The sequence below is a fragment of the Nomascus leucogenys genome, chromosome 11, assembly GCF_006542625.1.
Source record: "Nomascus leucogenys isolate Asia chromosome 11, Asia_NLE_v1, whole genome shotgun sequence".
NCBI classification, from domain to species: Eukaryota; Metazoa; Chordata; class Mammalia; order Primates; family Hylobatidae; genus Nomascus; species Nomascus leucogenys.
Genome location: NC_044391.1, coordinates 111,096,518 through 111,110,577, shown reverse-complemented (window position 1 = coordinate 111,110,577; position 14,060 = coordinate 111,096,518). Strand labels below are relative to the sequence as shown.

Sequence of the window (14,060 nt, the reverse complement as noted above, 5' to 3'; positions counted from 1 at the left end):
ATGTTTAGTCAGTAAGCAGATCTCTCCCAAACTTTAGCTTTCTCTAGAATTTACATGGACTAGAACTTTCTTTCTAATATAGTCTCTTGGCTGAGGTACAAAGAAAATGGTTGAGTTTATATTTAACCTGTATATATGATAGGGATATTTCATATACTGTACAGCCTGAAGGTTATTGCTGTGGCTGGATACTTATAAAACTGCAGGTGTGATGCCAGAGGAATTTATGAAACATTGAAATGAAAGAACTCTATCATCAAAACCATCTCTTTAGTAAGAGCATGTGGCCTGTCAGGTTAGGAGTACCCATTAGTGAGCTTGATGGGTTACGTACCTGCAGAGACCTTAGTCTTCTCTTAAAGATTCCTCCAGGAGGGGTCTTTGGAATAAAATTCCCCTTGGCTTGCAGCCACGATGCATTCCTTTGCATGCGCTGAAATGAGTGTTTGGAAATAATTTTTGAAGTAAATCTTCCCACTCCTATAAAAGCAAGAGTTTATATTTCACAGAAGAATGTGGCGTATTTATACCAAAAAGGTACAAGTGGAAAGGCTTTTGATTTACTTGTTTGCTTTTCTTGCATTGCTCACAGTAAAGCAATTTGAGTGGAATGTTAAGTTTGTTTCATAAACACAAAATGGAAGGCAGACCAAGCATGTTGGAAATTGTAATGACAGAATTTATCTGTACATTCACTAAACCCTAAAACCCTCCTTAAATCATCAAATTTGCCAAGCTACTTTCAGTGTTATCCTAGCATTGTTACAATTTAAAACAGGCCAGGGCCCACATGATTACTTCTTCTCCCTGATCTATATGCCCCCATGCAATCTACTCAGGAAACATGTGGACTTACAGGAGAAACACTAAATAAACCCATACTTTGATTCCCAGTTGCTTATGACAAGCATTTTATGTCTGATGCTTTGTCATTTCACAAAACAATGTTGCAGACACAGCAACAAACTTTTGAAATTTTTTTTTTCATGTTCTCAAGATCAGAAAAATCATTCCCAGGCTCGCATTAAGCTATTTCACTGCTGATTTTCAAAAAGGTATCTTAGAAACAGAAATCCATAATTAATTGCCATTTTGCTATCATAATTGACAAATTCAAATGATTGTGACATACAGTTTGAGGAAAAAATGTGATCTGGCTGCTAATGGTTGTAGAGACATAACTGGTAGTGAACAAATAGGAAGCTGGCTTTTAGCTATAGTAAATTGGTGGCCAGCTGAAACATTTTTTTTTTTATTGAGTCACTAGGGAAAGACAACATTTTCCCCCCTTTATTATAATGAAAACCAGGCAAAATATGAGTCAATTGTTATCACAACAAAATTTGTTTTTGTACCCTAAAGTTCACTAAGGGGAACTCTGTCCCTGGACAAGTTTTGACTTGGTGCTATAAATTATTGTTCGTGGCCAGGCGCGGTGGCTCACACCTGTAATCCCAGCACTTTGGGAGGCCGAGGCGGGTGGATCACGAGGTGATGAGATTGAGACCATCCTGGCTAACACGGTGAAACCCCGTCTGTACTAAAAATACAAAAAAATTAGCCGGGCGTGGTGGCGGGTGCCTGTAGTCCCAGCTACTCAGGAGGCTGAGGCAGGAGAATGGTGTGAACCTGGGAGGCGGAGCTTGCAGTGAGCCGAGATCGCACCACTGCACTCCAGCCTGGGCGACAGAGCAAGGCTCCGTCTCAAAATAAATAAATAAATAAATTATCGTTTATATCATAACGTACCCTTGTCAATAATTACCAGCCACTTTCTGCACTGGTCCTGAAGTAGTGGTAAAGGCTCATCTAGCTTTTTGAAGCTGTCCTCTTGGGCAGACACTCAATAAATGGCCATTTTTATTTCTCTTATTTTTATTACTAATATTATAAAATGCTTTGCCAACTATACAAAACGTACAAACTATATGACAAATGCACTTTTTATTACTAGCAACCTCACAAGTTAGATTGTGCTCACCAATACAGAGGTCATGTATAAGAGGAGTAGAGTTCTGTACTCACATAGGGAGACATTGGATTTCTATTTATTTATTTTTCAAAATCTGACATGAACTAGATTCTTTAGATGTTAAAGTAATGACTGCTACCATAGTCATGGGATGCTGGCAAAACTAGGGTATGAAATTAATAACAACTACCTTCAGAATAAACTTTGAAAAGGATTAAAGCTGATTCCAAAAACAGTAGCAGGAAACAAATGTCAGCAAGGTCTTGGCCCACACTGCTTTTCGGTAACCATTAGTCATCATCTGCCACCTCAAGGGAGAGTGCTGGACAAACACTGCAGAGGTTAAGATCCCTGCCCAGTTATTCAGTCTTACCCTGTCCTAGCATTTAGAACCAAAAACAACAGTAACATACCAATAAACCATGCACATTAACTTCATTCGACCCGAGGCAGAGACGACTTGTCTACATTCCGTCACTAAGATAATGTGCTCTCCTTCTTACCCAGCAGCCATTCAAGTTTTGGCTGTTCCCTTGGTAGGAAGTTAGACAATTCACAGATGACTTGAGCGATTCTGTCTAATTCAAGGCACACACTTATTTCTGGCTAATACTTAGTTTTTTTTTTTTAACATCAAGGGCATTTCATTTTTAATAGTCTTTAATCAGAAATAGTATGTTTAAAAGTTCTGTTTCTTCACTGTAATGTTTTCCTTACCCAGAAAGATGGTTTCTATTTGGATAAGAAATCTTCTAGAAAGCTGATGGAATCTGTTGTTTCACTGAGCTCCTAAGAGTATCCTCATTTGGCCGTGGCTATTCACCATTGGTGTTTAACAGTAAAATGTAAACATCAGACTAAAACTTCACTAGAGTGTTTAGAAAAGCAGGAGTCTATTAATCAGAATCAGGACCATAAGTAATTGAGGGAAAGGGCATAAGCAGTTTGGCAAAAGAAAGCACTTTAAGAAAGCATGTTCATTCCTCCTTTCCAACTTACTCCACAGAGGAAATGTTACTCTTTAGAAACGTCATTTCCATTTAATCCTTACCAAATTGCATTTTGAAAACTATAAATAGTTACTTATACCTATGACTATATTTTAGAGTAACGTTCCATAAATGCAAAGATAAGTTCATTTTCTACATTAGCATGGCCACCTAACTTGTGAATTAACATGTGTTCTTCAAAGCTAGAAATTTTAAAATGTTCTGCCTTGAGATGTAGAAAAGGAATATATTGTATAAAAATTTCCCTTACTATGGGAGTATATATTTTAAATAGGTTGTACCTTTTGTATGTCCGTGAGTTTCCTTGCTAAGGCAACTATTTGTATAGTTAGATTTTTGAAATGGAAACAAAAACACTCAAAGAAAAAAGTGAAATATGCCAGCTTTAGTTTGACACATTAGAAACCCAACATAATGCCGGGCACGGTGGCTCACGCCTGTAATCCCAGCACTTTGGTAGGCCAAGGTGGGCGGATCACGAGGTCAGGAGTTCAAGACCGGCTTGGCCAACACGGTGAAACCCCATCTCTACAAAAAATACAAAAATTGGCTGGGTGTGGTGGTGTGTGCCTGTAATCCCAGCTACTTGGGAGGCTGAGGCAGGAGAATTGCTTGAACCCAGGAGGCAGAGGTTGCAGTGAGCTGAGACCATGCCACTACACTCCAGCCTGGCAACAGAGCGAGACTCCATCTCAAAAAAAAAAAAAAAAAAAAAAAAAAGGAAGAAAGAAACCTAACATAATATAGTTACTATAAATGACAGTGAATACAATTCTGAGCTTCCCAGTAGTCAAGGCAAAAGGTGCAACAGAATATATTAGGTAGTTCTCTATGGATGTAAAAATTAAGTTTATAAATTTGTCAAGAGAAATAAACTGTTATTTCTTATAACTGAATTATGAAAATAATTTCAAATATGGATCTTTTTAGAGGTTATGTTAATGTATTAACGTATCAGTAATTGTGAAATAAAATGCAAAATTATTTGCTATATGGCTATTATTTTACTCCAAAAATCTGACTTTGTTATATAGAAATGTTTAGGAATTTCCTAAAATAAGATTAAATTCTCATTCAACAGCCCACTCTTTACATTTAAATACTGCAATTTACAGGATTTCGTTTAATTCAGTAGGTTGAACAAACTACTTCCAAATTTTATTTCAAAATTTGATGTTTTGTACATTTTAAGAATATTCTTTTAAAATATTATTCATGTTGTAAGAAATGTATTTATTTATTTGGTTCTATGAAGAAAAATTAACTCAAGTTGGCAAAAATTCGAGTAAATTTGGAGACTCTTTAGCAAGTAATGAAATGTCTACAAACGTGCCTTGTGACATATATATGTATATGAGTGTATACACGCACACATCTTACAGGTTCATCAAAGGATGAATTTTGTTGTTTAGTATGATATGCATGCTGTAATTTGATGACTTCCTTTCTCTCTAGCTGTTGTGCTTATGCTGCCAGCTAGAGCTTAAAACTTGCACTGTGGCTTAGAAACAGGATGTCTTCAGTGTCAGCTTACATGCTTGTCACTTGGGAGTTAAAAATCTCTAAAGTTACTATATTGTGAAATTTAAGTAAAAAGACCAAGGCAAAAACTATAGCACTTCATTAAAATGTAATGCATAAATTCCCAAAGTTAGGCTGACGAAAGTAGAAAAAGAATTCATTCATTTATTGAAAATGTTGATGTTTGAGAATAATGGAAATTACTAATTTTAGGCTTGATGTTTTACTCTGTACAAAAAACCTGCAAAAGAGTAAAAAGTGCTGCCAAATATTCTATTTTAGAAGTACACAGTGGTCTTTCCATGTTTTAATATGCTTTAGAATTATTAGCCCCCATTCTTTGTTGCACGTGCCTTACAAGCTGTGCTTCATTTCATATTCAAAATATTTGAGCTACATATCCTAATTCAGAAAATAGGGAACTTACATATTTTCCATACAAAATGTTTGGAAATTTTAGAAGTGTTTCCTTTTGTGTTATGTGTTTGCCTTCTGAATTGAGAAACATTGTTATAGCAAGGATGGGCAAAATAGGAAGAGAAAGGAATGGAGGCAGGGAACGGAAGGAAAGTAAAACAGGCAACTGACTTACGCTGTGCTGCATTATTTTGCAAAGTAAAAGCATCATCTCTGACTGATTACTACAGTGCTCTTCTGCCTGCTAGGAAGATCTATTTTCCACAAGGAAGTTTGAATTATCATTTTAAAATGTGTATCAGATCTGATTATATCCCTCCTTTATTATTATATTCTTTACTGTTTCCTTGTGCACTTAGAATGACATTTAAACTCTACCATAGCCTATACAAATGATCCGTCCTTCTCTAACTTCTAAAGTCTCCCTCCTTGATCTCTGCTCTGCTTTGAAAACACATCAAGCCTTTTTCCACTTCAGGCACCTTTCACTTGACTTTCTTTGGCCTGGAATGCCCTTCCTTTTGTTCAGTTCATGCCTGGCTTCTCAACTTTTAGGTCTCAGCTCAAAAATTACATTGAAGAGAGGTCTTCTTTGATGAATGAATCTAAAAGGGTTCTCCTTCTAGCCCAGTCCCAGCCAGTGCTCACGACTTTGTTCATTATTTCTTCCTAGCACTTAATACAATCTGAAATCACTTTCATTACTTATTTATTTACTTGGGATTTGTCCCCTTCCATGAGAATGTCAACATTTGTTATAGAAAGCAGGGCCTTTGTCTGTCTTAACCACGTAGGTATTCTGCTTAGTGTCTGATACAGAGTTGGTGCAAAATAAATATTTACTGAATAAGTAAATGGGTGAACTAATGAATTGGGGCATGACTGGAGAATTGGACCTATGTGTGTGTTCTTGAATAGGCGGGTGGTAAGTTATAAAACTTAGATAAGTTCAGTTTCTCTGGAAAGAGTTGGTATAATGGCAGAGAGGAAGAAGTGATGCTAGGAAAACCAGAGCCAAATGCCAGAGTTCTTGAGTGTCATGGTGTGGAGTGTCTGAAATCTGTTTTCTGGTCAATGGATGGCTACTGGAGATTTTTGAATAGTCAATGCGTGCTTTAGCAATCCCTCCTTTATTACTAGCTATGGAAAACTCTTTCTGTGTCAGAAGAGCCTCATTCACTCACAGGTTCAAGGACAGTGTAACTTCTGAACGTCAGCAGGCTGTTGATTTAGTCAATGTTCATTTCTTTTTCCATACAGTATGACTACCATGTAGTTATGCTTCTGGGCTGGCAAGAGACAATATTTGCCTTAGTTCTTCACAGCTTGAGAGGAAATGGCCCGAAGCTTCTTGAAGGCATTTTTACCAGTATTTCCGACATCTCAGTGGCCTCCCCTAAAAGTCAGTACCATCTTCATGTCAGATTATTCCCCTTTTCTGGCCGGGTGCGGTGGCTCACGCTTGTAATCCCAGCACTTTGGGAGGCCGAGGCGGGCGAATCACGAGGTCAGGAGATCGAGACCATGGTGAAACCCCGTCTCTACTAAAAATACAAAAAAAAAATTAGCCGGGCGTGGTGGCGGGCGCCTGTAGTCCCTTGCAGTGAGTCGAGATTGCGCCACTGCACTCCAGCCTGGGCGACAGAGCAAGACTCCGTCTCAAAAAAAAAAAAAAAAAAAACAGGATTATTCCCCTTTTCTCCATTGTTCTTTATTTCACAATTTATTTTTCTAATGCATAGAGTTACCCCCATATTAGACTTACTCGCTCCTGTGGTTTAATTAGGTCTTAAAGGAAGTCCAGTTTGGAGCCTTTAACTGTAGTGTGCTGTTGGTTTGTTTCATTGGAGGAGTGGGAAGGTCCTTCCTTAGCTGAAACCTAGTACTGACTATGCCTTGTAATAACCTCCATCCAATCATATGACATTATATGTAGCATGCACATGTTTATGTGGACTTTTCTTACCACTTTGGATGTGTGTATTTAATTTATAAAATGGAAGACAGAGATATCAAGCTTCCAGTTAAAACAGTGGTTTATTTTATAGACCCTGGCAGCAAATTCTGGTTTCCTAAACTGGTTCACAATAATCTAAAAGCCAGGGCCAGTTCATGAAGTTTTACGGTTCAGCCTTAAGTCATGGAATCTTTTTTTATAGATTGTAGTATCTTCAATTGTGGACTATAAAGGAAGAAAGCACCAAATAAGCAAAATGTCAAATTTGAGAAAAGGACCCAGTTTGTCGACATTGACTGATTTCAAGAGCTACTGAATCACATTCATCGTGATAACCACGTTGGAAGCTCTCAATATGAATGATGATTTCAGAGAAGTTTTTATTAAATGTACAAACTTTTAGTACCTTATAGCAGGGGTCCCCAACCCCTGGGCCATGGATCAGTACAGTCCTGTTAGGAACAGGGCTTCACAGCAGAAGGTGAACCTTACCACCTGAGCTCTGGCTCCTGTCAGATCAGTGGAGGTCTTAGGTTCTCATAGGGGCACCGACCCTCTAGTGAAGAGTGCAAGTGAGGGATCTAGCTTGCATGCTCCTTATACGAATCTTGTGTGATGATCTTAGGTGGAACAGTTTAATTCTGAAACTATCCCTGCACCCCATCCTTGGAAAAATTGTCTTCCACGAAACTGGACCCTGGTGCCAAAAAGGTTGGGGACCACTGCCTTATAATTTGTGAAGCATATTCACATGTAAATACCTTTGAACTTACGTATAAAAGAGTTACTTCTTACAAGTTTTTTTCTCTTTTTCTTTTTTTTTGAGACGGAGTCTCGCTGTCGCCCAGGCTAGAGTGCAGTGGCACGATCTCGGCTCACTGCAAGCTCCGTCCCCCGGGGTTCACGCCATTCTCCTGCCTCGGCCTCCCGAGTAGCTGGGACTACAGGCGCCCGCCACCTCGCCCGGCTAATTTTTTGTATGTTTAGTAGAGACGGGGTTTCACCGTGTTAGCCAGGATGGTCTCGATCTCCTGACCTTGTGATCCGCCTGCCTCAGCCTCCCAAAGTGCTGGGATTACAGGCATGAGCCACCGCGCCTGGCCAGTTTTTTTCTCTTTTCTAAGACATATCATAGATATACTCTGTATGTAAAGTAGGTAGAAAATAAAAAGATTAGTATACCATGTGATCCATATCCACAGAAAACTCTAATGGGAGAAGCAGATATACTGATGCATATATAAGGTACAGAATAGTAAGCACCAATAAAGGAACAGGGTTGAGATTATATTGTGGTGCCTAACTATGGCTACAGGAATGGCAAAGGGTCTCTTAGAGAAGGCGGGATTTAAGTTTGGCCTTATAGGACATGACGTATTTCAGCAAGAAAAGACAGAGGGACAAAGGTTCTCTAAGTCAGTGGAATATCCTGAGCCAAAGCATAAAGTAGGAAAATTAAGAACATAAGTATTTATTTGTGTTCCATTAACTTTAACACCTAGTGCTGTAGAATCAGAGTATGTCAGTACTAACCTGTTTTACTCATAGCTTGTAGGTTGGCTATTACCCAGAGAAAATTTTCACCAACCAGAATCACCTACTCTATCCTCTTAAATTGTGTGTTCATGGGAGCTATAAACTCTACTTTTCATTAATGGGAGCATATTCACATCCTCGAAACAGATCATTTATATATTGTATGCTATTATTTATCTTTTTCTAGTGCTCTAGTGACTGCTGAACACATTCATATGTATTTCACAGTTGAATCCTTCTAAAATCCTCCACAGTAAATGATGGTGTATAGTTCTTTTGAGCATTTTTTCTTTAGGGAAAATTAAAGCACCAATGTTTAAACAACTTTTTCCAGGTTCACTTGGCCAATAAATGCAAACCACACACAATTTTGAACCCATTCTTTATACCTATATAGTTATTACTATGTAGATGCATACAATTTTTATCTGTATTGATATGTAAGAGATTGAGAAAATTAAAATTGAGAAAGATGAAATCCAAAACTAGTGATTTTGACAGTCAAAATAATTCTGAGTGCACAGAATTGAGGACAAAGGTAAAAGTGGCAGGGAGAGCTCATTTCAGGCAAGATTTAATGGAAGAAAAGTCAATAGCTAAAAATATGCAAACTAGATTTGAAAAGGGAAAGCTTTACTATTATGGGATGTCATGTCTTAAAACAGGTCAGTTTATGTTTTTGTGTTAAGAGTTGATTCTTTATATTTCACAAGACTGCAGGGACTGGGCACTTGTGAGTCTACTACTAGTTTTTAATAATTGAGTGGCAAAATTGTCAAAAGCAGATGCAGTTGAATCTTACATGCCATTCTGTGATTTTATTTTGTTCAACAACAATTAGTTTTCATTTCTTCACACTTTAAAATGGATTGAGCATATTTTAGATTCCACCATGAAAAAGATAACTAATGTGAATTTTTATTTTTCTGATGTGAGGTAAATGGATCTGTCTATTGAAATTCTCCATGACTAAAGCATATGTAAACATGTGAAGTGGGCGGATTACGAGGTCAGGAGATCGAGACCATCCTGGCCAACATGGTGAAACCCCATCTCTACTAAAAATACAAAAATTAGCTGGGTGTGGTGGCGCGTGCCCGTAGTCCCAGCTACTCGGGAGGATAAGGCAGGAGAATCGCTTGAACCCTGGAGGCAGAGATTGCAGTGAGCCGAGATCGTGCCATTGCACTCCAGCCTGGCAACAGATCGAGACTGCGTCTTAAAAATAATTTTTAGGCCGGGCGCGGTGGCTCAAGCCTGTAATCCTAGCACTTTGGGAGGCCGAGGTGGGTGGATCACGAGGTCAGGAGTTCGAGACCATCCTGGCCAACATAGTGAAACCCTGTCTCTACTAAAAATACAAAAAAAATTAACAGGGCGTGGTGGCGGGCACCTGTAGTCCCAGCTACTCGGGAGGCTGAGGCAGGAGAATGGCGTGAACCCAGGAGGCAGAGCTTGCAGTAAGCCGAGATGGTGCCACTGCACTCCAGCCTGGGGGACAGAGCCAGACTCTGTCTCAAAAAAAAAAATAATAATAATAATAATTTTTAAAAATGTGTTAAAATGGGTAAATTAATTCCATTTAAAAAAAAAATCATTGCTTGTTACATGGAGATCATTGTATTAAGTGGTTTAGGAGACAGTTGGCAGTGTCTATGTCGTGGTTGTTCAAAATTCTTTTTTATTAATGAGAATCAAATATTAATGAGAATCAAATTTGTAAGTTTGGAATCAAATATCTCAAAGCTGTGTGGTAAAGCATTTTATGTGCTGTCCTTAGCATCTTTATGCATTGGAATAATTTATCCTTTTAATTTTTTAAAAAGTTTTGTCTTATTTTTAATTGACACATAATAAGTATACATAATTATGGGTACAGTGTGATGTTTCCATATGTGTATTCATTGTATGATGATTAAATCAGGGTAATCAGCAAATCTGTTGCCTAAAACACTTATCATTTATTTTGATGACATTAGCCGGGCGCGGTGGCTCACGCTTGTAATCCCAGCACTTTGGGAGGCCAAGGCAGGCGGATCACGAGGTCAGGAGATCGAGACCACGGTGAAACCCCGTCTCTACTAAAAATACAAAAAATTAGCTGGGCGTGGTGGCGGGCGCCTGTAGTCCCAGCTACTCGGAGAGGCTGAGGCAGGAGAATGGCGTGAACCTGGGAGGCGGAGCTTGCAGTGAGCCGAGATTGCGCCACTGCACTCCAGCCTGGGCGACAGAGCGAGACTCCATCTCAAAAAAAAAAAAAAAAAAAAAAAAGAGTATTTTGATGACATCATTAAAAATGCTTTCTTCTAGCTATTCTGAAATATACAATACATAATTGTTAACTATTGTTATCCTACCGTGCAATAGAACAGCAGAAGTGATTCTTCTTCTTTCACTGTAACTTTGTACTCTTTGACCAACCTCTTCCTGTCTCTCCCTTTCCTACATTTCCCAGCCTCTGGCAATCACCGTTCCACTCTCTACTTCTGTGACATCAACTGTTTCAGATTCCATATAAGAGTGAGATCATGTGGTGTTTGTCCTTCTGTGTCTGGCTTATTTCACTTAACATAGTATCCTCCAGATTCATCCACGTTGTTGCAGATGACGGGATTTCATTATTTTTTATGGCTGAATAATATTTCATTGTGTATATGTACCATATTTTCTTTATTCATTCATCTGCTGATGGGCACTTAGGTTGATTTCATGGCCTGGCTATTGTGAATAGTGCTGCAATAAACATGGGAGTACAGATATAGCTTCAACATACTGACTTCATTTCCTTTGGATATATACCCAGCAGTGAGATTGCTGGATCATATGGTAGTTCTACTTTTAATTTTTTGAGAAAACTCCATACTGTTTTCCATAATGGTCTTGCTAATTTATATTCCTCCCAACAGTGTATAAAGGTGCCCTTTTCTCCACTTCCTTGTCAACACTTGTTATCTTTTACCTTTTTGTTAATAGCCATTCTAACTGGAATGAAGTTGTATTTCATTGTGGGTTTGACTTGCATTTCCCTGGTGATTAGTGACGTGGAGCATTTTTTCACACACCTGTTGGCCAATTGTATATCTTCTTTTGAGAAATGTCATTTCAGATCTTTTGCCCATTTTTTAATATTTTTTCTTGCTATTGAGTTTTTTGAGCTTTTTATATATCTTATATATCCTAGATATTAACCCCTTTTGGATATGGATATATAGTTTACAAGTATTTTCTTGCATTCTGTAGGTTGTATCTTCACCTGTTGATTGCTTTCTTTGCTGTGCAGAAGTTTTTTACTTTGCTATAATCCCATTTATTTTGTTTTTATTGCCTGTCTCCTAAAAAAAAAAAAACCCAAGGCTCCTAGTTTCATTCTTAAACTGTGAGACTTTGGATTGATCTTTGTATTTCTCTGAGTGTGATTTGGAAATATTTGCCTTCGTTTGGTCATTTTTTTTTTTCTCTTTAGCTTAACCAGCTCGAAAAAGCAGTGGAAGCAGCTCACACATTTTTCGTGGCTAACCCTGAGCACATGGAAATGCAGCAGAACATTGAGAATTACAGGGCGACGGCTGGTGTTGAAGCATTGCAGTTGGTAGACAGAGAAGCTAAACCACATATGGTAAGCTCTGTGGACCCCTCCCCTCACCACAGGGAGCTAAGTGCTCCTAAGTTTCATTTGCGTCAAAGCAGATTTCTATGAATGAATATCTCATAAAATTTATTCTCAAATTTTAGTAAACATTTTTGGACTTTCAGAGTTCTCAGAATATAATGATCAAGTCTGAAAAAACTGAGATTTTTTTAAAATTTTAATTACAATTTTAAAAGTTGAAATAAAAAAACTAAAAAATTAAATATTTTTAAATTAAGAGAAAATAAAAATTAACTTAGAAAATAGGTATAATGTGATAAAAACTAGAACATCATATAATTATTTATAATCCTCTCTGGCCGGGCGCGGTGGCTCACGCTTGTAATCCCAGCACTTTGGGAGGCCGAGGCAGGCGGATCACGAGGTCAGGAGATTGAGACCACGGTGAAACCCCGTCTCTACTAAAAATACAAAAAAAAAAATTAGCCGGGCGTGGTGGCGGGCGCCTGTAGTCCCAGCTACTCGGGAGGCTGAGGCAGGAGAATGGCGTGAACCCGGGAGGCGGAGCTTGCAGTGAGCCGAGATTGCGCCACTGCACTCCAGCCTGGGTGACAGAGCGAGACTCCGTCTCAAAAAAAAAAAAAAAAAAAAATCCTCTCTGAACCTTTCTGATACTTTTATTTTATACCTAGGAGGTGAGGCCAGTATAAATTGTTCAGGATTATACTGTGATTTTCCAGCTCCCAGTCCAGTGGTTTGCCCATTGTACCTATACGTTTCAAACTGGGGTTTTAAAAAGCGATGTAATTCTTTCTACAGACTAAACATTACTTGAAATCACATGTTGAAAGCTTTTTTTTTTTTTTAATTTTTGACATCACCATTCTCAACACGTAGCCTCCAAGATAATTGCAGAAAAGGATAAGGGAAGATTTTAGAAAATATTAAAACACACACACACACACACACAGGCAAGGCCTAAAAGTGGATGTCAGTTCCACCCACATCTGTTGCCCTGCACTTGTTACTTGGCCCTACCTATAGGCAAATGATTTCAAAAATACAGTCTTGCATGTGCTAAGGGAAAAAAACGAAATCGATCACATAGCAGTCTGTTTGCTCAGTAAGAGCCCTCTCACTTACAAGTATTTGAAGCCAGGAATGTTGTTCTTTATCTCCCAGTGCAACCCTTCTTTATCCCTCCGCAGCACAAGCATCCAGTACCCCGCCTACCTAGATGATCCTCAGTCAGCATAACCCCTTCTCTTTGAAAATAAGAGGTTTTTTTGTTTGGTTGGTTTTTTTTTTTTTTTTTTTGGTCTGTTTCATTACAGGAAAGTTACAATGCAGGAGTTAAACATTATGAGGCTGATGACTTTGAGATGGCTATCAGGCACTTCGAACAAGCCCTAAGAGAATATTTCGTTGAAGATATAGAATGCCGAACCCTATGTGAGGGGCCTCAGAGATTTGAAGAATATGAGTATTTAGGGTACAAGACTGGTCTGTATGAAGCTATTGCAGGTAAAGCTTATTTTTTCATTTTATTTATTTCTTATTATAAAAATACTACCTGCGATTTGTAAAAAGCTATTCCAGCAAAATAGAAGAATATATTGTAAAAATAAAAGACTCTCATGTGTCTATCCCAGCCTGTCTCCTGTAGAGAAATGTATGTAGTTAAAATTTTGGTGACTGTCTTCCCAAACTTTTTCAGGTCCTTATGTAAATATCTATGTATTTATTTATAGTTATTATTTCTTTTTTTTATAAAATAGGACAATACTATATATATTGTTTTTCAACTTTTGTTGTTTTATTTTATGCTTAACAATATATTGTGGACTTCTTCTCATGTAAGTACGTAGAGCCATTTTATTGTATTTAATGGCTGGGTAATGCTCTGTTATATAAACGCATCATAATTTAATTGACTAGTCCTTTAGTGATGAGTATTTAAGAGGTTGAAACTTTTCATTATTATAAACAATGTAGTAGTGAACACTTTTATGTAGTTTTCAACTACTTAAAATGTTTTATTATTTAATAAGAATTTAA

At 38.0% G+C, this 14,060-nt stretch overlaps 1 protein-coding gene across 1 annotated transcript in view; it reads left to right on the top strand.

Annotated features, from left to right (window-relative positions):
- The window catches only part of P3H2 (prolyl 3-hydroxylase 2), a 175,626-nt gene that overhangs the window by 124,276 nt on the left and 37,290 nt on the right, over positions 1-14,060 (top strand). The window contains exons 2-3 of the mRNA XM_030822980.1: positions 11,877-12,029; positions 13,337-13,526. Coding sequence (XP_030678840.1) covers positions 11,877-12,029; positions 13,337-13,526 — 343 coding nt within the window. The remainder of the gene's footprint in view (positions 1-11,876; positions 12,030-13,336; positions 13,527-14,060) is intronic.